The 26,940-nt window shown below is 45.3% G+C and overlaps 1 protein-coding gene across 2 annotated transcripts; it reads left to right on the forward strand.

Moving 5' to 3' along the window:
- The first annotated feature begins 5,145 nt into the window (after positions 1-5,145).
- LOC136621291 (WD repeat and coiled-coil-containing protein-like) lies at positions 5,146-26,848 on the forward strand. 2 transcript variants are annotated; one of them, XM_066596691.1, is made up of 4 exons: positions 5,146-5,192; positions 9,999-11,898; positions 21,242-21,356; positions 23,242-26,848. In XM_066596691.1, exons 2-4 carry the CDS (start codon positions 10,018-10,020, stop codon positions 23,403-23,405), a joined length of 2,160 nt encoding a protein of 719 aa, XP_066452788.1. In that variant the 5' UTR covers positions 5,146-5,192; positions 9,999-10,017; the 3' UTR covers positions 23,406-26,848. The 2 variants fall into 2 exon arrangements, with proteins under 2 accessions (XP_066452788.1, XP_066452798.1); XM_066596701.1 differs by lacking the exon at positions 5,146-5,192 and adding an exon at positions 5,245-5,619.
- The last annotated feature ends 92 nt before the right edge of the window (positions 26,849-26,940 follow it).

The raw sequence follows: 26,940 nt of genomic DNA on the forward strand, positions 1-26,940 counted from the left end.
TATTTAGATACAAATCGTGGCAAACTAGCATTAGGGGGAACCTGCATAGTATAGCTTTACCTATGGCTATACTTGAGGTATTATTGTATTGGTGTAATCATAGTAAAAGCCGACCTTAGTCTAGTGGGTTTATCTGGGGGGGAAGGAAGAGGGGGGAGAGGAAAAGAGAGGGAGGGAGGAGGTTTCCCCCTCTCTGGGCTTTCCATTTTCACGTTTACTCTATTTGAGTACTAAATTGTGTTGCGGGGGGGGGAGGAGGGAAGGGAGGGGGGGGAGGAAAGAGAAACAGGGAGTGAGAGGGGGGGGCACACAGTGGGTCAGGAAGAGGTACAGGCTGTTATTACCTGGGAGGACTTCTTGTCGCTATTATCTGAGGGGTGTGGGTTGAATATTACCTTAGGCATTTGAGGTTTCGGTTCTGCGTCTCAAATTTGGGTCCTGGGACCTTTCATGTCTAGGGCGCTGTTTCTGGCATATATTACAGGGACTTTAAGTATACTTTTACATGCTTATACAAGAGTCCCATCACCTAGAGGGAGGAAGGAAAGTGGTTACATATACGTTACTGTCCTTCTGGTGGACGTCTGGTAGCCAGCCAATCTTCTGCTTCAGATGGTGAGGTAAAGAAGCGGGTGCGTTCTCCATCCACCACTCGTAGCCGCGCCGGGTATGCCATGGAGTACGATATTTGCAGTTCTCGTAGTCGCCGTTTGATTCCGAAGAATGATGCCCGCTGTTTCTGAAGGTCTGCTGAGAAATCCGGGAATATGGATATTGCAGCATTGTCATAGCGCAGGGGGCCTCCTTTTCTTGCGGCTTGTAGGATTATGTCTCTATCGCGGGAATTAAGTAATTTCGCCAGTAGGGGTCTGGGTGGTGCCCCAGGTATGGGTGGCTTCATGGGCACTCTGTGGGCTTGCTCAATTACAAAGACTTGCGAGAGTCCTGCATTAGGGAAAATTTCGTGGAGCCATTTTTCCATGAATTCTTCGGGTCTTTGCCCCTCAACTCGCTCTGGTAGTCCCACTATGCGTAGGTTATTCCGTCGTGAACGGTTTTCGAGGTCATCCGCTTTTTGTCTCCAATATTCAGCTTTTTGTGTAAGGTCACGTATCGTGGCCAACATTGGGGAGTCAGTGTCATCTAGTGTAGAGATTCTGTCTTCTGTATTTGTGACGCGTTCTCTCAGGTTTTGAAGATCTTGCCTTAGCAGGCTCACGTCCATTTTTACTTCATCAATTTTGCCGGTAAGAGTGGCTGTGGACGTCTGTATTGCGGATAGAAGTTGCTCAGACAGCTGCTGTAAGGTTTGGACTGTGCCCTCCGGTGGTCCTGGGCTGGCGCTCTTTGCCGCTGAGGTCCCTGCTGTGGCGGGTGTAGTGGGTTCAGGTCCAGAATCTTTACGGGACTCTCCCCTGGCGAATACTTTTAGTTTGTCGGCTGCATGGCTCTGTCTGGTAGGGCCCATTGTGATGTCTTTTGAGTTTTCCTCTTTCGGGAGGGGTGGTTTATACGGAGTGCTGAGGTCCCAGCAGGGGGCCTATAAAAGTCTCTGTTTTAATCCTCCTCTTCTTCGGGGTATCTGCTTTGTGCACTAGATACTGGGTACTCTGCCCTATAGGGGTTGCTGCAGCTGCACTTCGGTGCTATTGTGGCCCTGGAGTCACCCTTTAGTCAGGGGTGTAGTGCTCACTTTTTTGTGCACGCTTTTCCTCCTCTTTGGGGGGTGGCTGCTGGCTGTGTTGTGCTTTCTGTATATCTGGGGCCAGTGATTATATACTGTTGGAGATGGCCTCGGCACAGTGGTGGCTATAAATGCTTTCTGCACAGGGCTGTATGTGCTGCCCTGTGTATACTTCCAGCTACTGCTTGTGCCTTGCAGCGTCCCCCTCGGCCCCCCCGCGGTTGTGGCGGGAAAGAGCTCAGCTCCTGGTCTTGGGACTGTACTGAGGCACCGGCTCTGCCGCTCTCTCCCCTGCCCCTCCGTTTAGTTATCTCTGTCCCTGCGCTGTTACCGGCGCTCCGGGGGCCTCTTCTATGCGCTTCTCGTGCCTCCTCTTTTCCCGGCGGCGGTCGCGGCATCGCGGGTCCGCTGCCGGTATTACCTTGGCCGCGGGAGCTGTATGTGTTTCGCGGGCAGCTCGGTCTCCTCTCCCCCCACTGCAGGTGATGGTTATCGGGTCCGGGAGCCCTCAGGATGGGTTCAGGATGCTATTTTCAGCCGGATTGTGCAGGAGCTTCTCCTACATGCGGCCGGTCAGCTTGGCTGCTTGGCCACGCCCCCCAAATAAAATTTTTTTATTCATGTCAGAACCCCTTTAACCGTTCCTCATAGGACATGATTTGCAGACCGCTCACCATCTTGGTAATTCTTTTCTGAACTTGCTCCAGTTTGTCTATGTCTTTTTTAAAGTGGGGTCCCCAGAACTGGACACAGTATTCCAGATCAGGTCTGACTAAGGAAGATTAGAGGGGGATAATGACCTCACGTGACCTAGACTCTATGCTTCTATTAATACTTCCTAGAATTGTATTTGCCTTTTTGGCTGCTGCATCACATTGTTGACTCATGTTCAGTCTATGATCTATTAGTATACCCAAGTCTTTTTTACATGTGCTGCTGCTTAGCCCAATTCCTCCCATTCTGTATGTGATTTTTCATTTTTCTTGCCCAGATGTAGAACGTTGCATTTCTCCTTGTTAAATACCATTCTGTTAGTCGCCGCCCGCTGTACAAGCTTTTCTAGATCTTTTTTAATACTCCCTCTATTCCCTAGTGTTAGATAATCCTCCTAGCTGTGTGTCGTCTGCAAATCTGATCAGTTTCCCCTCAATTCTCTCCTCCACATCATTTATAAAAATGTTGAACAACACTGGGCCCAGGACAGAGCCTTGTGGTACCCCACTTGACACATTCTTCCACTTGGATGTGCAGCCATTTATGACCACTCTTTGAGTACGATCACTCAGCCAGTTGTGAATCCACCTAACAGTTGCCTTGTTAATCCTATACCAGAAATCTGAAATGGGTAGTTGGTTATACAGTGTAAACCGGATCAGCAGTGATGAAATCATTTAGAAGATGTCCAATTTACAACAACATCCCATTCACCCGGGAATGGTTAACTGCATCAGAAAATAAAAATACATAATGGCAGAATCATGTTTGTTTTTATCACTGTGTCTACAAGAATAAGGTCGCCTGCACATGGCAGAGGTGATTTCCACATATGGATTCAATGCGGAAATTAATTTAAAATGTTTGCAGACAATCACGGATTTGAGAGTTTTTCCATGCTGATGTGCACGGTTGCACGGAAGGTCTTCTGCGCTGGAAAAAAAATTGCGAGCCCAAGCACTGCCTTTCCTCCCCGCTTGGTCTCCAAGCAACCTGGGAACTATCTGTCTAAAAATCCCCATTGCAGATCGAACGCTTCCATAGAGATCAATTGAGCCCGTCCGCATGGAATCCACGGTCCAACAGAGCATGCTGCGATTTTATTTCTGCTTGCAGAAACCGCAATCCAAATCCGCAATGTGTTGCACGGAGCTGCGGAAACCCTTGCTTTCCTATGGACGCGTATTACCGCGGATCGTCAACGCAGGTGCCAATCGTGGTTTCTGCAACTCTAAACCTCCTGTGTGTAGGCGGCCTTAAGTAAATAAAAACTATAGGTCGCACTGCAGAAAACGAGCCCTCACACCGCCCCATTGACAAAACAATAAAAAAAGTTATGGGGGGTCGAAATATGGTGGCAGAAAGCGATGTTTTTTACCATCTTAAAAAAGGTGTTTTGGTTTTTTTTTTGATTATTACCATATATTTAAAAAAAACCTAAATCTGTATACATTTGGTATCGCCATATTCATACTGACTCACAGAATAAAGACCTGACAAAAAAAATGAGACCCTCAAAATGATGCAATTGTGTTTTTTTTCCCATTTCACACCAATTTTTAAAAGCCTTCAATCTATTATATGGTAGGTTAAATAGTACCATTGAAAAATACAACTCGTCCTGCAGAGAACGCGCCCTCAGGCTTCCTACACACGTAGGGCGCTCGTGAACGTGCGATTCGCCCATAGATGCGAGGGGATTTTCAGGCAAAAAAAACTTTGCGTCGCATCTGCGAAATTCCGATATTCATGCACGATAGCGGATCAGGTTTCCCAAGCTCACTTCGTATGGCATGCGAGGTATTTATGGTCCCCTTGGAATCAATAGGCGGTGCATCTCGAAACGCACGAATGGCGCACAAGCTTTTCGGCCGTGTGAAATCGGCCTCATGTAGATACATCACCTAAAAAATAAATAAAAAAAGTTAGAATTTTTTTTTTAAAAAGGTGGAAATACCGAACTGCGCAATATGACCTGCATGCAGACGCATCAATGACCCTTGGTAGTGAAAGGGTGAATCACGCAGTATGGTACCATAGAGCCAGATTCACACGGGTCATATGCGCAAAACTTGCAAGCGCAATATGAAGTGAAGACCACATTGATTTCCAAGTGTCCCATAGAAGTCAATGAGGGTGCGTAATTGTGCGCAAAACACACTAGGAGATGCGTGAAAAACTGTGGAATGGCGCAGGGAACAAAAAACACACCTCGCACTCCTGTGACCCATTATGGTTGGGAGCATCAATGCAGATTTTTTTCCCGTGAGCAAAAAGTGCAATAAATCACGTGAATGTGCGCTCAAAAAAAAGCTACGTTCGTTCAGCAAAAACACTGCGTTCATGCGTGCGCAAATACGCATACGCCCGTGTGAATCCGGAATAAGGCTTATTGGGAAAAGTGATTAAAAAAATACAAAAAAAAATTTTTTCATGTGGAAAAAAATTATGTCATAAATATTTTCTTCCTTTTGACTCCTAATATAACCCAAAAAGAGCTCCCGGTTTAAAAATGTTCCCTGTCAGATAAAGCCCCTGAACGCCATCGCTCCCTCCCTGCACAGCTATTTCCCGCCTCCTCGTCGAGCGCAGCTTCTGTTTTGTTCGCACCGCAACGGGTGACAATAAAGTTGAGTGAAGACGTCGCCCGTTGCTAGGACGCAGAATAGAGGACGCCTCTGTACGGAAGATGAGTGGGCGGCGGTCCGGCGAGCCAATCAGGAAGCTCCCTGGGCCTGGTGACGTCACTGCCCGGGAAGCAGTTGTACGGACGGTGGAGATGTCCGGGTGGCAGGTGAGGTGGTCGTGCGCACACTGGGGGGCCTGCATGTGCCCGGGGACATTCTATAGGGGGTCGTACGCCTAATGATATCACCTTGTGTGTATTGTCAGGGATGCAGAGTGCGTGTGATGCTATAGGGGAGGAGTCTAGACACGCCACTAGTTGCTACAGTGTAGAAACCATAGTGTCCCCTAAGCTAGGGGCCAGCCTGTTCACACCTTGCTGCAGGTCCTGCTGCAGCTTCTGCATGTAGAGCTTCTCATCACCTCCCCCTCCCCTCTAAGGAAAATCCCCAGATGGCTTAAAGAGCTTAGTGCCTCCTCCTTGTAGGGCGATAATGCAAGCAGACTTATCGCCTGCCATGATAACTGCCCTGCGCCTCTCTGCAGAAGCTGGCCAGGCAACCTCGCTCCTCCGGCCGCAGTCTTCCTTCTGATTGGTAAGTGCCAGCCGGGTGCCGCCGTGTAAGTAGTTTACTGTGACTATCTACGGGGTCTGCAGGGTGGTGCTGCAGCTGTTGTGCAACTACAACTCCCAGCGGGTTACAGATACGCATCAGTATCCCTCCATCTGCGTGTTGGCGGAGTAGTGAGATAGATATATATATATATATATATATCTCCCAGAGGTCATCTATGGCACCTTCTGAGGATCTCCCCTGTGATCCTGTAAATTGATCCCAGGCTTAAAGGGAATCTGTTGCCATATTTTTGCAGCCCTCCCTGAGATCACCATAAAGTAGTGATGACCACACTGATCAGTCATGTGTCTGCCGGGCGGATCTGTGTAGTAGTTTGGGAGAAACTTGCATTTTATTAGTTGCTGACAGATACAGAAGTAGTCCTGCATATTTATGAGCTGCAACCTAGCCGCGCCCACGCCTCCCTCCAGCCAATGATTGACTGCTCTTTCTGTACACAGTAATAGGCAGACAGCTATCATTGGCTGGAGGTCGGGGTGGGTGTGCCTAGCCTGCCGCTCGTGAATATCTAGGACTACTTTAAGTAGTCCTCTATGCATGTGCTGTAAATGATAAAAGGCAAGTTTCTTCTAAACTACTGCACGGATCCACACAGCAGACCGATCACTGTACCTGTCATTACCTTATGCTGCCCAGAGAGAGGGGTGCAAAAAGATGGTGACAGAGTCTCTTTTAACTATTGATGAATTATCCTCAGGATATATAGCTGCCAACCAGCTCTTCACCGGAGACGCTGCGCTACTGTCCGGGACTAGAAAGGAATGAGCCTGCAGTACCAGTCTGGCCACCGCACAGAGTACGGAGCTGTGTATTTCCATCACATACCAGATCCGGCCAGCAGCCAATCAGCAGGTGTATTGGCTTCTCGAATAAATTAAAAGCCAAGCATCCTCAAACCGGAGGAATAAGCCTACATCACCTGACGCATTTCAGACAAGCACCGAGTCCTTGCATCAGTGATTTGTGTTGTTTTTCCTCTGGTTTGAGGACATTTTGGCTTTTCTACAGTAAAAGTTGGCATTTTAATCATCTTTGTGCTGAACTGAAGATTTTGAACTTTATAGCCTTTATGCTTCGTTAAGGGGGCCCGTGCATCGGGAGACTGGCTGGATTAATTTCTGGTGGTGTTGGGTTCTTGCCGATCTGCTATTGATGACCTATCCTTGGTATCGATCGTTGGGGATCTGCTGCTTCGGATCCTGACTGATTAGTTGATCCCCGGGCCCACTGTTAGTGTGGAGAGTGCTGGAAGCTGATAGCGCTGTTCGGATTGTGGTTGCCTGGTTTGGTACTGCAGGCACAGCTCCCGTTGTTGAAAGTGCTCCGTCCACACTAACAGTGGGCCCGGTGATTAACTAATCAGTGAGAATCCCAAGCAGCAGACCCCCATCAATCAACTATTGATGACCTTTCCTAAGGTTATCGATAGCAGATCGTCAAGAATCGAATACCACCAGAAATTAATCCAACTAGTCTCCCGATGTCCATCCTGGCAGCAGCCCCTGCGATTAACCCCTTCAGTGGCAGGTTTATTATTACCATGTCATGCCTCACAGGGCAGGTTTTATAATGAGTCAACAATGCAATTTAATTTCGCAAGTATTTGACAGTACTGTACTACTTTGACACTTGGTATTATGGCAGGGAAATCTCTGGGGCTTGTTGCGCTGAGTATGCAGTAAAAACCCCGGAAGATTTCAGATGACAGCTCAGTGCTCTGCACATTTCAGCACTAGAGCTGTCCACGGAAATCTTCTGGGATTTAACTGCATAGTCAGTGCAGGAAGCCCGGAGATTTTTCGGGCGTGCCACTAAAGGGGTTAACTGATCAAACAAGAGGCTCCTAGCTCTGTCCACCCTAACAGCAGCCTCAGCTGATCCATGGAGATGCCAAGCAGTTAACCCTTTCAGGTCATTAATAGTTGATTAATTGTGTGGATTTGTCATCAGCAGTATAAAATGGGTTTTCTGTAGAGATGAGCGAACGTGTCCGTAACGGACACATCCGCACCCGGACACCGGCTTTAGCGAACACTGGAGTGTTCGCGCGTAAGTGTCCGGGTGCCGCCGGGGGGCGGGGAGATGCGCGGCGGCGCGGGCGGCAGTAGCGGGGAACAGGGGGGAGCCCTCTCTCTCTCCCTCTCCCCCCCGCTCCCCGCCGCACCCCCCCGCGCTGCCACGGCGGCCCCCGAACTTTTTCGCCCGAACACCGAGGTGTTCGCAAAGTTCGGTGTTCGGGCGAAAAAGGGGCGGGGCCGAACGTGTTCGCTCATCTCTAGTTTTCTGCACAATTTCTAATGATGTTCCTAAGGATGGGTTATCAATAGTTCATTGGCTGTGGTCTGCCGCTTGGGAGCCTGGTAGATTAGATGTTTGAGCACCCACTGTTGGTGTACAGAGCTGAAGCAGATAGCTCTGATCTCTGTGTAGTGGCTGGTGCTGGTAATTGCAGGCACAACTATCATGATTATTACTAGCACCAACCACTACACAGGGGGTGGAGTGATTTTCTTATATTCTGTATACTTTGTTGTGGCGCTGAAAGCTGGCACCCAAACAACTAACAGGCTTTGGTCCCAAGCGGCGTACCCCAGCCAATGAACTATTGATGGCCTATCCTGCGGACATATCATAATACAAATAGCTGGCAAACTCCTTTAGGGTACGTTTTCACATTGGCTGTGGATTTGTGACTGATTTCACCGTTTCAGTTGAAGGGATGAAGTTTACTGCGGATCTGCATCAAAATGTGTGTTACCAATGGTGCAGATTTTGATGCAATATTTAATGCGGTTGCTGAAAATCTGCACCAATTCCACTATGTGTGATCGTACCCTTAAGGAAGTTCTGAGTTAAACTGAGGACTGTCTTTGGATAATCAGGTGCAGATAGAAAATATATTTTTTTATTTTTGTACTTTAAGTGTCCCCCACCAGTACTAAATGTCTTGGAAGTTAAAGTTCTAGCAGCGGGTTATTTGTGCTTGGACAGTACTTGCACCCTTCAATGACCCTATTTGGGTTGTGTGCATCTATCGTATAAGATCCCATCCCCACCAGATTCTGAAGAACCTTGTATGGTTTTACGTCTGGATTCTGGTATTTCTGAACCCTCTTTCCCAATCGGTGCCCAGTTTAAACATGCTCAGCCATCAGACAAACAAACGCTTATTTGTCATTGGCCACATCTTTTATGCGGGCATAAAAACCATTCGTTATCGGCAGCACGCCCTCCCATGTAAACCGGGATGTGCTGCCGACAGTAATGATACTGTATGTGCCCAAGCAATCATTTGGCTGTTTGGTCACATGCAGTACTGGTGATTGCGCCATATAACTGGAGCTAGTGGAGCGCTGATCAACTTGCTGTGTCGAGTCAATTTCCATTAACAGCTGAAAATCTGCCAGTGTAAATGGGCCTTAAAAGAGTTTCCCATTAAAGATACTCTCCCTTAGAGCTCCTTCACACTGGCGAGCGCGAAATCGTCCGTGATTCATGGCTTGATATCGCGCTCCCCACCATGTGAAAGCGCCGTGGATGCGAGGCGTTTTCACATAAAAACAGCTTTGCATCACTGCGAGGATGAAGGGAATCTCCGTAGCCGCTGTCACAGCCGCAGCAGAGGATTGTGGAGTTCTCCAATTGCCTTCAACAGGCCGCCAGCCCCGTTGAAAACAATAGGAGATATCGCAGAAAGATAGGACATGCTGCGATTTGTTTCCTGCATCGCATCACGGTGCCATGTGGTAAAACTTCGCCAATGTGTACGGACCCATTCAAAAGAAAGGGCTTCGTATTTGTGCGAGACTTGTTTGCCTCACAACGCATTAATCTTGTGCGTTTTCACGCCAATGTGAAGGCAGCCTTATGGTCTTCTCTTTGCACAAGGGGCGTAGTCATGCTGTAAAAGCAAACAGGCTTCCACAAACTCTCCTCATAAAGTTGGAGGCATACAGCTTTGTGGATGTCCTGAGAACATTACCTAACTCAATGCATAGCGCCCACGAGGGATAATGGTACATAGCTGCTTTTCCGAGTAGCGTTAAGTACACCATACGAAGACAATTTATACCTTCAACTTTGGAAATCAAGTGAGCTCCATAAAGACTTGGATTGGCAGGTTTGGTGTGTTGGAACCTCTTTCGTTGCTTCAGCAATTGGCAGCCTGTGAATTGGTGTGTTCTGTTGCTTCTTGGCTGAGCTGTTGTAACTCCAAGATGTTTCCACTTCCCGATAATAGCTCCTAAAACCCTATGTGAAACCACGTACTAGACAGTTTGGTGGCTGTTTATGGAGCACCTAACGGATATATTTATTCTATTTATTTGTGTCCACAGATGTTCTGAATGAAAAACCATGGAGTTAGGAAAGGGTAAACTTCTGAGAAGTGGCCTCAACGCCTTGTACCAAGCCATACATCCAGTGCACGGCTTAGCCTGGACAGATGGCAAACAAGTTATTCTAACAGCTTTGCACCTTCATAATGAAGACCCCAAGTTTGGCAACTCCATTGTGATTGGACAGTTTGAACATGTTCATGGCCTCTACTGGGGTCCAGCTCACGCCAACGACATACCTGCTCTTTTGGCTGTTCAACACAAGAAACACGTCACTGTCTGGCAGATGTATTACAATAATTCGGAGAAGAACAAATTGGTTGTTTCCCAGACCTGTGAAGTTGGGGACCCCTTGCCCGTTCTCCCACAGGGTTGTGTGTGGCATCCAAATAAAGACATCTTGGTTATTTTAACAAAACGGGATGTCTCTGTCTTGTATTCTGTTCGTTCAGATAATTGTAGTGTTAAGGCGGACATTAAAAGCACGGGGGTCGTCCATTGTGCTTGCTGGACTAAAGATGGAAGCCGTTTGGTTGTCGCCATTAGTAGCGCGCTTTATTCCTATATTTGGGATGGAAAGCACAAAATGTTAAATCCTTGTACCTTTTGCCCTATATTCGATGTTGGTGGATACATTTGTGCTATTGAATCAACAGTTGACTCTCAGGTGGCTGTTGCTACAGAGCTTCCCCTGGACAGACTATGCGCGTTAAATTCCGGCATTGCATTCGATGTGCCAGCAACCTCCGAAATAACGATCTCCACCCAACCAGGCTTGCTGCTCATGGATGAAGAATTCTCTTTAGATGTGGGGCGAAAATCCACTGATTCTGGGACTTCATTCTCCACAGATTCGCCGGTTACTTCACCTGGGACTGTGGACTTAACTCATATCTTAATCAACCATTCCAAATCTGACCTGAGTCCTCTTCTTAACCTGAAACGCAAGGACTACATAACAGGAAGCGGACAAGACTCCTCACATCTCATCCTTGTGAACTTTGAGAAGAAAGTGACGTCCACACGGAAAGTTAGTATCCCTGGGATTCTAGTTCCAGACATCTTAGCATTCGATCCTGGTGCACATATTGTAGCAGTTGCTTCAAACACATGTAGCCATGTTCTAGTTTATTCATTAACTTCCACAAACATGCCCAACATCCAACAAATCCAACTGGAGAAGAATGAACGACCTAAAGGCTTGTACTTTTTGACAGATAAGATGTTGTTGGTGTTGGTTGGGAGGCAGAAGACATGTGATCCAGCATTTCTTCCATCTTCCAGCTCCGATAAATATATAATCCGCCTGATGGTAAAGGAGGTAATGTTCGAAGAAGACTCTGACATTCCGAGTGCACACTCCAGCTTTGATTCTTCGGCTATATTACATGGAAGGAAGAAGTATGTGGACTGCTTATACAAACACGAGCAGGCTCCTGCTTGTCGTGAACTGTTGATCCCAGGAAGTTCCTCGGGACGTCAGTCTTTAAGCAAAAAGCAACTCATAGAAGAGATTCGAAGTTACAATTGTGATCAAAGCCCATCATCCAGCGCCAGTGACTTTGATGATAAAAAGACCCCAATGACTTTGCATCACTTGGACACCGAGCCGAAGAATAGGTCAGTAATACTAGGTTTAGAGACTCATCGGAAACCTTCAAGCAGACCATCCTCTCCAAAATTGCAATCCCAAGCATGCAACAACTCAACAAAGAATGCCACCACAGTCCCTGATCATGATATTCTGCATGTGTCCCGGAATCTGGAGCGACTTTGCTGCAATATGTCCAATCTACAACAACGCCTGTCTGATTTAACAGATCTGGCGCAAAACGGAAGGAAGACTTATCTGTCCTACCCATCCGCTGGAGATGCTCCGTATGTTACCATCTTATGCCAGGTAGTTCGCTTATTTTACTCTTGAGTTGTAATGCCGAAAACGTGGTTCCATCCAGAATTTAATATCAAGTAAACTTTATTCCTATTATGATGTAACAGTATTAAGTGAAATGGATAGAAATATAAGTTTCCTATGTCATGTAAATGCATAACTTTTAGGATAATTGGGACCATGATACATCTTGGACCATCTCCAGTACATTATTCTAGTAAGATGTAGTATCTAACACCAGGAGAGTGGGAAGAGGAAATCTAGCAAGTTTGAGTTTCTGAAATTTCGCTACGTTATCAATAAGAATCGCATTTAAATTTTCACGTAGCATGATGTTGATAGGCAAGATAATTGCGACCAGCTAAAAGGTGGGGTATTTCCACTTGGCGGCCACATGTTTCCTTGCTATCAATAGGACAAATTGACTGAGCTTAAGAAGTTGTCTGGAGATCTCCAAGGGTTTATCTCCGAGAAGATAAATGCTGGAAAGCTTTGGACATTTGTGGCCTGTAACCTCAGCTAGATTTATGACCGGAGTCCAGAATCTTTTCACTAATGGTCAAGACCACCAGATATGAAATATGGCTCTCGTTTGTCTGACTACCTCTACAACATAATGGGGAGACTGAAGTAAATGGCATTCAGCCTGATTGGTGCATAGTTAAATATATGTAAGATCTTCAGTCGTTAAAGAAGCCGTCCAGCTTCCCTTGCTCAATGTTTCACAGCAAAGCTCCCACCTAGAAGGGAGATGGGGGACTATGGATGTCCTCCTCTCACCTAACATGAAGGAAGTTTCTCATCAGATTTTTTTTGAAGTCCTGTATCTAAGATGACAAACTAATTCTTGAGTATACAGAGCTATAGATTCTAAAGTAGAGTAAAGGCTGATTTACACGCAACGATGATCCCTCAAAATTCGGCTAAACCGCTTTTGAGTGATAGCCGTAACATGTAAATGTGTGCCCATTGTGCACTTGCCATGCACTCTTCTTCCATCGCTGAGCTCAGCATAAAAGCAGTCGGTCCCTCTCAGGGACCGCAATATGTGTTTTCCGCAGGCAGTGCTGATAACATTGTATGCAGCCAGCGGCAGAACAGAAGTGATGTATTTAGAGGACAGACCACCCGCTTCTCTCTAAATACATGCAAATGAAGCTAGTTATCTACTAATGGTCTGATTAGCCCATCAGCACCTAATGCAAAATGATCGCTCATAACTGTCAGTTTCTAATGACTTTTGAGCGATCATCTTTGCGTGTAAATTGACCATAAGAAGTCACTGCACCCGATGGTGCCAGGAGGTTGAAAAAAGGATTGGCCAGCATAGGTGTTGCAGGAGGTATTTGAGATTGCAGTCTATATTTAACAGTCCTCCACGCAGGCCTTTTTAGACGGAACGATTATTCAAAAAAATCATTCAGTGTAAACCCTGCCAACAATGAACGACAATTAGTTTGATTATCGCGCATTTTCATGCGGGCATGAAAATCATTGTTGGCTCATTCGGTTTATATACCGATCGTTCAGTCATTCGCATTTACTGGTACAGCGAATGTAAACAACTTCACGATTTAGCCAGTGAACGAGAAAACTATCTGCCTGTGTAAAGAGGCTGCACGAGTGAACTCTGACATCGTTCGCTCATGCACTTAGGTGTAAGAGCACCTTAAAGCCTTAAGGCTTAATCAGACACGCGTATATCGGCCTGGTTTTCACGCCCGGCCGATATATGCTGTCCCTCTCTGCAGGGGGAGGAGGCGGGACGGGGCGGGAGCAGTGCACTGAGCTCCTGCCCCCTCGCCTCTATTTGCAATCGGAGAGGGGGGGCCCTTAGCTCTGCCTCTCCCATTGCAAACAGTGGACAGGGGTGGAGAGGAGGCAGGAGTTCAGTGCACTGCACCCAGCCCGCCTCCTCCCTCTGCAGAGAGGGACAGCATATATCGGCCGGGCGTGAAAACTCGGCCGATATACGCACGTCTGAATAAGCCCTAAGAATAGAGCACCTTTTAAGAGACCAGTGTAATTTGGGCTGTGGAAGATAGTGGACAAGATACTGGAGCTACAGACCACATACGGGGAAGCAAGATCTGATTCTAATTTGAGCCAAAGTGGGGGATCTACTGGAACATAAGGCTGTGCTTACACGGGCGGACCAGGCTCCACATGTGGGAGGCCCGCAGTGAATACCGTCCTTGAGCCCCGCTGGAGACCCTGCGTACCTGATTTTCTCCGTACTGCGGATGACTGCGGCACCTCGCTGTTGGTCATGTGCAGTCCAGGTTGTTTTTTTTGGTTTTTTTTTTTTTGCTTTGTTTATTTTTGAGGGGGTGGGTGGTTGGGAAAAGTCTGGAACAAATACAATACTCTCTGTAGCTCCACCATTTTTATTGTATTAGTTTTACCAGTCCTTGAAATATAAGGTGATCCAATTTTTTTAAGATCTCGGTCAAATTGATTTGAATAATTTTGGGGTAGTTGTGGGTTAGAGATGAGCGAGCGTACTCGGAAAAGCACTACTCGCTCGAGTAATTTGCTTTATCCGAGTATCGCTGTGCTCGTCCCTGAAGATTCGGGTGCCGCTGCGGCTGACAGGTGAGTCGCAGCGGGGAGCAGGGGAGAGCGGGCGGGAGAGAGGGAGAGAAAGATCTCCCCTCCATTCCTCCCTGCTCTCCCCTGCAGCTCCCCGCTCCGTGCCGGCGCCCGAATCTTCAGGGACGAGCACAGCGATACTCGGATAAAGCAAATTACTCGAGCGAGTAGTGCTTTTCCGAGTACGCTCGCTCATCTCTATTGTGGGTATATAAACTGCCTAGAACAGTGTCCCCCCCCCCCCCCAACCCCAGTCCTCAGGGACGATCACCAGGCCATGTTTTCAGGATTTCCTCAGTGTTGCACAGGTGATGTAATTATTGTTGGTGCCTCAGACATTGCTACAGGTGTTCTTACCATAGGATATCCTGAAAACATGACCTGTTGGTGGTCCCTGAGGACTGGAGTTGGGGACCCCTGGCCTAGAAAGATTGAGCCCTAGATAAGGTATGTAAAGCGTTTTCAGTTTTTGAAAACCAAAGCTTTTATGTATGTTTTCATGTGTGCTCGGGAGTGTTACAAAAAATAACTTCCTACTTGGATTTATTGAATTTTAGATCTGATATATTTGAAAATTGCTCAAGCATTTGAAGAAGATCTGGTAACTACTGTGTGTTACGGGATTGGTCAAAGTAGCTAAGGAGTCATCGGCAAAAAGATTTTTAGAAGTGTTAGAAGCTACACTAACCCCAATGATATCTGGGTTAACCAGCGCTAGAGTGAACAATGAAGATGATAATGGACAGCTTCTTGGCTGCCTTGTTTTATCATAACTGGATGTGGGATACCTCTGCACCCAAGAGCATGGACCCAACTACTATTCTGTGGCTGGCCACTTCAAAACACATTTTAAAGGGCATCTCAAATTTTTAACACAATCCTGTTTTTAGCAGAATTCCTGTGACATGTTTTGCAGTTCCACCATATGTTCTATATAGTGGCCATCTTTGAGAAGACTCATTCCCCCCCCCCCCCCCCCCCCCCCACACACACTGATTCCCCTTCATGAATCATACAAGATTGTGGGGCAAAAAACACGGAATTTGACACAACTTCACGTGATTGAAATAATGAATTAAAACGTTTAATTTTCGTTATTATAAATGTGCAAAAAAGTATCGGGCCCTCTGAATGGCGCCAGTATAAGAACAGCTTTAAGACAACAGAGTAAAAGCATCTTATCGGAACTCCTTACGTGTTTTATTATGTCTAAGGTTCTTAGTCCTTGTTTGAAACGCATGAGCAGTTTTTCATAAGATGTTTTTACTCTGTCTGAATGAAGCCAATTTTATACTGAAGCCCTTCTGAGGACCAGATCCTTTTTTTTTTTTTTATTTTTTTTTTTATTTTTTTTTTTTTAAGCCCTTATTTAGCCCAGTGACTAACGTGTTTCACGTCCTTTAGCCTCTTCATCAGAGTGTATAATTAAACAAACACTCCCTGAGGGAGTTCTAAGTGTCTCCTGCACAGGAAGGAGTAAGAGGAAGTGTTTACTCCTTCTTCAGGTGTCACCACCAGCCCCTCTGAAGAAGTTGTTACAGGACTTGAAATCTGTTGGTCAATGGAATTAATATTTGAATCCCTGGATACTTGATTAGAATCGAGTCAAGTTATGCCACATCCCGTGGTTTTGGCGCCACTTGTATGAATCTTCCTATAATCATCCATACCATTTTGGATGATAGTGAGTCCTGGTACAGCTGCAACTTACCCACTAAACACAAGATTTACACAATCCAAGCATCTACGATTTATGGCCCATTGAGTTCAGAGAGAACCATCCATAGAGGCACCTTATCTGTCCAGGAGACCCTGCCAGATTTCTGCATTACACACTGACCCAGAAGGGGTATACTACTTGCTCTTGTTCTTCTCTACTGTCTGTCCAATCCACCGATTCTGGTTGATGTTTTTGGTCATCAAAGATGGTCTATGCCATTTCCCTCCCACTCCCTATGCATTGAGCAGGTAGTTGGACCCAATGACCCTGAGGGTCTCTTCCAATTCTACCATTCTAGGATTCTATGCAATCTTCAGATTACCTAAGCCCCATTGCAGATTGGTAGTGTTAGACTCCCAAGGCACTATACCTGCTCTCTAATTGGCTAGTGCTGCTCACATGATCAGCATTGCCCAATCAGCACAGTGCACATTAGCTGCATAGAAAATTGCAGCTGCCATCTTGGAACGCTGAAAACCGGGACTAGAACCGGTAGATTATATAGAGAAAAATGAGTGCAGGTCCCCAAGGCTATGCCTGTGTGCTACTTTCATCAGGATGAGTAAGGAGAAAGTACTCCCAATAGTTCCCAGTGGACTACTGCTCCCTGGATATCCTAAAAGTAAAAGTTTGAGTATAAATGCTCCTTTAAGAAGGCTTGGAACAGTTCAACAGAGGTTACGGCTAATTCAGAGGATGATGCGGCCTCTTTCATAGATTACCGTCTAACAAGATTAGAAGAGACTGCTCCATTTTCTCTATTATTACATAGACGTTTGCATTTAAAGAGGAATGTTTGAAAGGAGCACATCTTAAAGGGGTTGTCTGGTTACTGGGTAACCCCTTTTCAATAAGACCCCCTGTGTGAAAATAATAAACAGAAGCATACTTGCCCCTCTACGCCTGCCGGGATCCAGTACTGCAGTGCCGCACTTGTTCTCCTGACATCAGCGCTCGCATCCTGAGCGCCATGATGCCAGGAGTTCAAGAATGTACAGTTGCCATGAATCTACTTCATGCCACTATTCCTTTTTTTTTTTTTTTAACATCATTTGATTTGTTTAGAATCAATTTTTCAAAATTTTACGAAAATTTCCCTAAACATTTTTTTTTTGACTAGTTTAGTTCTGAAGTGACTTTTAACGCCTATATATCAGAAAACTCCCCAGAAATCACCTCCTTTACAAAAAAAACACCCCTCAAGGTATACAAAATGACATTTAGGAAGTTTGGTGGAAGAAAATAGCATTTTAGAAACTTCTAGTTTTAATCACACCCCAAGGGCGCATTCACATGAACAATATTCTCAATTTTAATCAAAAACTCTTCACATTTCTGTGAAAATCGCACATTGACGATTACCTTGTCAATGTAGTCTAATGCTGTCTAAAATAATTGGGATGTATTGTTGTAAGCTGTGATTGAATGATCTCCTCCGTGCTGTGGTTCGATGAATGTTCTCAGTCGGAATCTATCACATTTGTCCCCTAAACCCCTTTCAGCCACGGACTTCATTTTTATTTATTTTTTTTTATTTTTAGGATTGATTGTTTTTTTACGTGACGAGTTGTATTTTTCGGTGGTACCATTTTAACATATATAATGTATTGGAAAACTATTAAAAATTTCTCACACACACACAATTTTGTCATTTTGGGGAATTTCGATTTGCAGCAATAATGGTGCAGTAAACAGGACATGTTATCTTTATTTTGCAGTCACAGCTGATAACCCGGAAAATAAGTTTTTAACCCTTTCTGCCTTCTTCCCCGAGTACACAGCGCTCAATGAGCGCTATGTACTAGAAGGTGGAAGTATAACTTCCACGATGGATGCCCGGGGGTCACGTGACCACCAGTATCCCCTGTTACAGCAGAGCTGCAGTGTGATAGCAGACCCTGATCAGCTCTGCCAGTGACTATTGTTACTACAGGGGGATGTTTCCCTGTAACTGGGGCTCCTATGGATGCCTCAGCTACAGTGGTAAAGTGTCAAATAAAAAAAAAAAGACATAAATGTCCCCCAGAGGTCTTATATGATATCATGGAGAACATAGATGGTAAAAAATTAATAATTACATAAATAAGTAAAACAGAACTATAAAATAAAATCTATATACATTAAAAAGAAAATGGCCCAAAGCCGACGCCAACCAAAACAGTCACCGTATACGTCCTGTAATCCAAAACCTTATATATTATATATCAAAATATCTGATACAAAATGAACCCATTCCTTTATTTTAGCATAAATATACGGCTTAAGAAAAATATATGCTATAATAATTTTTTTAGCTTTTTACCCCCAATAAAACTAAAAAACTGGGGAAAAAAGGCAGTAAAAAAGATATTTAAAAAAATAGCCCTATGTGTCAAGAGAAAAAAATGCAGCAAAAATAATTTTGGTAGATGAAGGATAAAAAATAGGGCAGTTAAACCACCACTTGGGTAAAATCCCTAAAAAGTGTCTGGTCCTTAAGGTACAGAACTGCCTGCTCCTTAAGGGGTTAAAAAAAAACCTTTTTGAAGAAATAAATTGATTCTAGGCAGCAAAAGTAAATCCACTGTGCCTCCTAAACCAATTTGGTTTAGGGTTCGATCCGAGGGCTGCACCTAGGGTCCCTGGTAACCCCATCATTTTGGGTATTGTCTTCGCTACAGGAACTCCAGACCCTCACTCCAGAAATAATATTAGTTAAAAGGCAACTTGATGCACCTCTGAGGTTTACCGGAGGGCATAGACCTACCTAATCCAGGAACGAAGCCAAGGTCATGGCAGTTAAAATTCTTGTGTAACCAAGAAGTAGGCCAGGGTCAGTGCAGACAAGGTCAATAAATAAGCTGAGGTTGGGAGCAGAGAAGTTGGGAAAACTGGGGAAGTCAGGCACGTATCAAAACCAGGAGAATGGACAGAACAGTAAGCACCTTTGCACACTGTAGAGACTGTCTAGGGGAAGAGGGAGCCTAAAATGGGTCAGGAACTGTCTGGGTTGGCTGTGGACAGAAAAGGTGAGTTCATGCACAGACTCGGAGGGAAGCTAGGTGTGCACGCTGAACCTTTGGGAGGCAGAGAGGGAGGGCAAAAGACAGCGGCTGCCATTGGGAACAGAGACACGAAGGGGGACCGGGTCCACAGGAAGGAGGTGAGGAAAGTCTGCAGCTGTGATGCTGATAACTGATAAGTTGCTTCATGTCGCTTTGAAGTGACTGGGAACTTGGCCTGCAGTGAGAACAGAGCTGTCTGCTTCCTGCAAAAATCATCTCCGTGCCTAAGCATACCAGCCCAGTGAACAGCTGATTGGCAGGGATCCTGGGCAGCAGATCACCGTTGATCTACTATTGATAAGCTTTCCTGAGAAAAGGCCATCCACAGTTTACAAATGGACAACCTTTTTAAGCCCTGTCGCAGGACTTAATAGGAGGTAATTCATGGAAGGCCTTGATGGCCTTCACAAGGCCCCAGACTGCCATGAATAGAGTGGGCTCAGTTCTCGCTCCATTCACTGACAGATGGCCTCCACCATACATGTACAGTGGATGTCGGAAAGGGGTTAAAAAAAGATTTCTGAACTTTTTTTCTCCTTCCCTTTGAGTCAAGCAGCTCTCTCCTTGCTGAGCACATACATTAAGCAGAAGTCATCCAATTATCACTCTGGTTCTGAAATTGCCAGTCATTTCGAGATCCTGGACGTAATAGGCCATCTCCACCATTGCAGTGAATGTGTGGCTGCAGCTCTGTCTGGCCGAGTACTGATTTACTTCTGCAGTAATTGGATTTGGCAGCTCAGGCTCTTATGTCAGACTGATAAAGACTCAGTTGTAGCTCTGGGATTTCCATTTCTGAGCCTGAGAAATGGAGACGAGCCAACCTTATAGATTAGAGCCTTTGGGCTATTGGTGACCGTAAGGAAGATTGAGGCTGAAATTGGGACCAGCACTGGCAGAGAGAAGCGAATATGGAAAGGACATCACAAAATGTTGCAGAGGGCACAGATGACAATTGGCATTTATGCTATATGTAGGGAGGATTAGGAAGACCATCCAATTATGTAGGTAATAACAAGCACCTCAGATGTTAAAGCCCACATACGCATTAGACTTTGGTCAACTCCACCAATAACAGCCAGGCACAACAACTGTCTAATGTCTATGGGGGTGGCTCAACGTACCTCCAACAGATGATATTGGAGGGAGAGAAGGATGAATGTCAGCACACAATCCTTTTGTTCCTCAAGAGATAAACCACCGTCAGAGCGGTCTTGTGTGGCTTACCTCTCTAAACCTAAATGTTCAGCCATGCCAAACATTCATCTGTAAAGGGAAGTTGGTGGAAACCTCTATTGTACAGTCATCTGTACAACAGCTGTTGAGGGTGTATGGGCAGCTTTTGCTTCAGCTACCTGTTTCTCCATATCCTTCCAGGTACTGAGTTTCTTTACCCAAAAACTTTAACTTTTCCGTAACCTGGGATCACAGTTTTGGCAGCAACAAGTAGTAAGTGTCGCAGACCAGTTGTCCCCAACTCCAGTCCTCAGGGACCACCAACAGGTCTTGTTTTCAGGATATTCTATGGTAAGAACACCTGTGGCATTGTCTGAGGCACCGACAATAATTACATCACCTGCGCGATACTGAGGAAATCCTGAAAACATGATCTGTTGCCGGTCCCTGAGGACTGGAGTTGGAGAACACTGTAGTAGACTGTCTGTAGAAGAGTCAAAGACTCATTGAAGATGGCTACGCTCATTAATCATCCGATCCACTTTCGTCCAGAAGCCATGAATTGATGGGGATACCCGCCATATAGGAATCGTAGACCCCAAGCTTGGCCCGTGTAACAAGAGCTATATCTCCCTATTAAGTTTCTAGACTGTAGTACCGAGATATGAGTTCAGTATTGCAACATTTGATAAATTATGAACTTCAAGTTGGATTATAAAACAGCTTTTGCATAAAACCCTTCCAAATACCCATTTACTCAACCGAAAATCTTCTGGTAAAGGCTCCATATTTTCTCTAAAGTCTCTCCTTATACTTACAGAGGAATCACTCGGACTGCTTAACGGCGAGGAAGTCTGTGTTGCTGTGTGACAACAAGCTACGTCTCGCCACCATCCAGGAGCTCTTCTGTCTGTCGCTGGTGGAGATGCAACTGGGTAAGTTAAGAACTACTGGTTTGTTGCCAGGAGGGTTTTTATTTGTGATGATCACAAATATCACTGCAAAATGAAAAACCTACCGTGCTATTATAGAGGGGGAAGGGGACATGATGGCCAACAGGGGAGTCCTATCTCTATTAATTTCCAAACCACAATTACAGAATCCTACATAACTAAATAAAACCCTGTGTGCTTCCAATTATAAATCTTAGCAAGCTCCAGCCTGCGAGGAACCATATGGCGGCACACTGAGCGTATGGCAGAGCCATAGGGACTCCGGATGGTTAAAGTATAAGTATGTAGGAGGCCTTATATATTTGAGTTTGCAGCAGAGTAGGAGGAAGATAAGTGGCTGCCAGACACCTTTGGTGCCATTTATCTCCTGGAAATGTTTATATTGAGGGTATAAAGTCCATCAATCTGCTGTCCTTTGTAGTTTACAGCAGTGTTTCTCAACTCCAGTCCTCAGCGCCCCCCAACGGGTCATGTTAGGATATCCTATAGTAATAAGACCTGTGGCAATGTATGAGGCACTGATGATAATTACATCCTAAAAACAGGACCTGTTGGCTGTCCCTGAGGACTGGAGTTTGGAAACCCTAGTTTACAGGATCTGATGACTAGCATCTGATGTCGATTGGCAACATTAATCAGATAAGTGTAAAGATGTTATGTTAAAAAAAAAATGCTTCATGGTTGTGTTGAATAGTAAAATGTATGTGCCCTCCACCCCCATACACATAAAGTTTGGTTCCACTTGTTTACAGATGGGATCAAAAGGATCAGGCATTAAAAAATTGAGCGTGCCATATCGTTTTTTTTCTGACATCACCTGTCGGAGGAAAGTCAAGCTCCATTACAGATAGGAGAGTCATCCAGGTCCAGCGAATTCGGCAACTTCAGACAACTGTAGTCTTTTATATATTTTAAATGGGTATTCCCATTTTGAAAATCCTTTTTTCAGTGTTTTTGAAGTCCAAAAACAATGCACTTGCCCATAAAATATCTAGTTCCAAAATGCTCCATTCTCCAGATTTTGATTCCTCTTTCCTCTGGTTGTTTAGTGCTGGTTGCCAGGTGAATGGACCACCTTTTCAATGGAAAGAAATAGCAGAGCACAGCTGCAGCGGGTGGCCGGGCCGAATGTTACAGCACATTCGCTCCTGAGATCCCAGCCATCCATAGAAGAGGGACCTGTTTCCTTGGCAACAAGCAGTAAACAGCTAAAAAACTGAGGAATCAATATCTGGAGAATAGAGCATTTTGGAAATAAATATCTTCTGGGTGAGTGCAGTATTTCAGGATTTCGGACACATTGAATTGGGATTCCTGAGATGGGAATACCACTTTAAGAAGTGGCAGTTCCTGAGGAAGAGACCAGTGTTCAGGTCTCGATAGGTGTTGGAGTTTTTTGGGCTTTTTTTAGCTTCCGTAGTGAGGCTAAGTGACGTCACCCCCAGCCCGCAGTGTCTGTGCATGCAGCCACTACCGGACGGAATGCCTGCAGCTCACACTTGTGCTTTCTCTGTACTGCTGGTTATTGCCTTTTGCTCCCGTTCTCCACCTGCTGTTCCTGGGTGAATGTTTTTTCCATTGATACATTGTTGTTTTTTACTTCTATTGCTACTTTTTTCTTATATTTTTTTTAACCTTGCTATATTGCCTTTTTGTACTCCAGCCTGCTGCATCCCATTTGCCCCCCTCTTGGTTGTACTTATATAGGCACATTCGTCAAGTTTAGCGCACCCTTTATCAATTGTTTTTGCATTTAACTTCTTCTGATAGGCAGGGGAGTGGCCCACTTATGGTTGCAGCTACTTGTTATACATACATATTCACACTTTTTAAGAAGAATTCTACCCCTACTGCTTCTTTCTTTCAGGCTCCTCTTGTTGGATCACTCTGACGGCAGATAATGAAGGCTTCATCCCTTTGACATTTTCAGCCAATCAAGAACTGTTCATCAGAGACGCCAGGGGCTCGCCAGCATCTCCAATGAGCTCTAATGGCATCAGTCCAGCAGAGCCCCCCAACAGCATCACATAATGTGCACCGTCCATATCAAGCCATTCTGCTTTACAGCTTACCCATATGCACTGGGCTTGGGGCTCCTCCACTCCTATCCTTGTAAATATCAGTTTCCGATCTAGAAACGTCTTCACTGACGTCCGACTGTTGTAAGGATTCCTTACTTACCTCCGGTGCTATCGGGATCATATCCTGGTATTTTTGTGCAATACACATCCTAGCTCGCTAGGGTTTCTAAATCCTTGAGCCTGAACATGACCCATAGGGTGCCCAGCATCAGGTCCACGATGGAAATACATCCAAGTCCATGGACATTTATTACCATGAGCCACCGACGATGACATAGGAGAGAGACTTGCTTATTATCATAGTGAATTGTGTCTCTGATGTGATTGTACTGGCGCGTGTCAGTATTTGCAGTATTTATTGCTAGATATTGAAGTACTGGTTGACATGCATGAGGAATGTATTTTTGTTAATGCATGTTCTTGCACTGATTGTATCTATAGTGTTTGTGCAACATGTTAGATACATGCGGAAGATGATCTCTGAATGTATAAAGTGGAGCTGCTATAATGTAGGTGGAGCCAGTGTTATCCACTGAATGGTCACTTTATAAGAGACGCCCATCCTTGAGCACTGCCGAGGCATACATCCGCAGGTATCAAAGGACCTGGGGGGGGGAGCTAAGTAAACATCCCCGACACCCTTGTGCCACATCCACCAGCTTGAACTATTGACACCGCCCAGGGAAGGTTCATCGATTTATGCTGCTTGCACCAAATTATGACCTCCCATCAGCAATGGTGCAACGGAACTCTGGATTCATCTGATCAGGCAATGTCATTCCACTGCTCAGTGATACAATTTTCGTAGGCCTTTCCCCACTGGAGTCTCCCTTTTCTGTTTCGCATAGATAGCAATGGCGCTGGAACTGATCATCTGCTGTTATAGCCTATACATGTTAGGTGGAGCACCAGCATTGTATATGCTTGACTGGGCACGGCCTGTTCATCAGAACAAGTCCTGACATCCTCCTCTGACTCCTTTTGGCAACGAGCTGTTTACTTCCACAGGATTCGTTCTCGCTGGATGTTTTTCAACCCCACAAGGTTGGCAGTGTATGGAATATTGGGTCTGGCGAGTCTAACACCGATGACCAGGCTGCAGTGGAAATCGCTCCAATCGCTTGATTTTATGTGGATTCACACTGAATTGAACCACGGAAAAATTAACTTAATTATATGCTGTAGTTCCAGGGTCACATGTCTAATTTCCATACAGACAAGCTCCAATCGTGAAAGCGCCGGTGTCTCTAATAAAGTGGCCATTCGGTGTTTGTAACTGTCCACTTGCTGACAGTTTAGCTTTTTATTTGCATCGATGTACATGGGGTGAAGAGACTCGCCATCGAAATCTGTTTTCTGAAAAAGCTGATTAATAGTGCAGGTTGAGATGAGCACGGGTAGGACTTGACTGCTGCCAGCAAAGTGCCAAGTCACCTTCAAGCTGGACAGCCCAGTTATGTCTATCAAACTGGTTGCTGGGGATACACTCCCTAACAACCAGTCTTTTCTTTGGGCCTGTCAAGCAGCATCCCTCTTGCAATGCGATCTTCTCTAAGTGCCCATTCATAAGGGTGAATTCCCCCTACGTGTATTTCACGGGCGACCCATTCTAGTCAATTGGGCTACAACATATTGCAACATTTCCTTTTCTGGTCCATATTGTGCATCAGAAATAGACATGCAATGACTACTGCCCATGGAGTCAGACAGCGCACACATGTTCGTCCGTACGCTGTCCGATGTGAGTTGCCCCCGAGAATCTCAGATGCAATTCCAATACAGCCATGTGCCTGGGCTCTTACTGTCATATTAATCAGATTTTTGCAGAAATACATTTCGGTGGAGAGCCGTATACGTCACCCACACACTAGATTCCTGTTGGCGGTCCCGCCTTTGCCTAGCAGTATTAGTCAGTGATGTAATCTATAGGAGGCGCTCATGAGCATCCATTCAGGAGAAATTGGAGCGGTCGTTGTAGATTTTTCACTGGCTATCTTATTAATATAAGTGGCACAGAAGTTTTAGCTTAAAGCATGACTTGTCTACCATGGTTGGAATATAGGCCAATGGGAAAGATTAGTAGGGTGCGTTATTATGTATAGTGAGACACTCCACAAAATCGCTGCTTTTAGTACAGGTAGAACTCAGGAATAGTCCAAGAATGTGATGGATACAATGGCTGTGCGGTACGCACTGTAATATGACTAGAGTTGTATGGTTCGGAGTCCGTTTGAGGCTGCCAATGGTTACCCATACTGGAGAACAGCTACAATGATGGGCTCTGGAGGACCTGGCACACTAAGTATTACATGGATGGCCTATTAATGTCAATGGGGCACTATGCTATGCCTCATTTCACCGCCTGTGGTGTTGTGTAGGACTTGATTACTACCCTCTTGGTGCCCCAGTGGACTTCCGATGGTCAATGAGGATCACAGCAGCCATACACGCAGTGGTCCGTTTATTGTTGGGGGAACCTTCTAAGGCGCCTTTTACACGAAGCGATAAATCGTTAGCTCAAACGAACGATGACAGAGTTTACGCATGAAGCCGGTTTATACAGGGAGATAGGTCATTAGGAATTGAACTCACAAATCATTCGTCGACATTCAGTGAATGTGAATGACTAAGCGATCGCTGTTCACACGCAACGGTTTTTGAACTTTTTTTTTTTTGCCTGCATAAATTGAACGAGGAGCAAACGCATTCTCGGGCATGGTTCAATCGTTGGCTACATTTATACTGAATGATCATCGTTCACATTTGCGCAATCTAGCGATTTATTTTTTTAAATGTTAGTTCCGTGTAAAACGGCCCTAAGAAACAGACAGGTGCAGGATGTAGACTTTGTTCTGTGCATGTCTTAGAAGGGTCCCTCAGGTGCAGAGGATTGATCATAAGAGCTTTCAGCCAGGACTGGGATTTCCACATTGATTGCAATGTTGGGGACGGAAGCACAGATTTATCAGCCAGCCTGGTAATTATACCTGCTGATGGAAAAGACAAATGGCAGGAAGCGAGTAGTCAAGGCAAGTTATCTGCTGGTGTCCAACGGACTCCTAATGTCTACTGTGATTTGTCTTGTGCTGATAGTAGAAGTCTATTAGATGGTAGACCATTGGATTTGGTAGAAGAAAAGCCAAGCCTGAAGAAGTCTCCTCGTTACAATGCATTGTCATCTGTAAATCTGTGTGTCTGTGTCCAGCATAAGAACCAGAATGTCAATTTTAGATCATTGGGTCAAAAACACAATGTATCCTCTATAAGAATGTAAGTGAATGTAGCCGTCGTGTGATATTCTTATGTGTATTTCTTGTCTTCCATTGTACCATATTTCCTCCCCCTTGAACTTGTCCAGAATTAAATACCCTGTAACGGGGTAACTCGTGATAATTATATGAATTTTATTACCCATTATCCCAACAAATCTGCCTGACTAGGCCGGCCTCACACGACTGGGATCCCGCAGCGGATTCTGGCTGTGA

This window comes from Eleutherodactylus coqui, chromosome 1, assembly GCF_035609145.1.
Source record: "Eleutherodactylus coqui strain aEleCoq1 chromosome 1, aEleCoq1.hap1, whole genome shotgun sequence".
Lineage (NCBI taxonomy): Eukaryota > Metazoa > Chordata > Amphibia > Anura > Eleutherodactylidae > Eleutherodactylus > Eleutherodactylus coqui.

Bases quoted from the DNA above. Each gene is read 5' to 3' on its own strand.
- LOC136621291 (XM_066596691.1), top strand. From the start codon at position 10,018: ATGGAGTTAGGAAAGGGTAAACTTCTGAGAAGTGGCCTCAACGCCTTG. The intron at 11,899-21,241 runs GTAGTTCGCTTA...TTATACTTACAG, and splicing joins ATGTTACCATCTTATGCCAG to AGGAATCACTCGGACTGCTT. The intron at 21,357-23,241 runs GTAAGTTAAGAA...TCTTTCTTTCAG, and splicing joins GCTGGTGGAGATGCAACTGG to GCTCCTCTTGTTGGATCACT.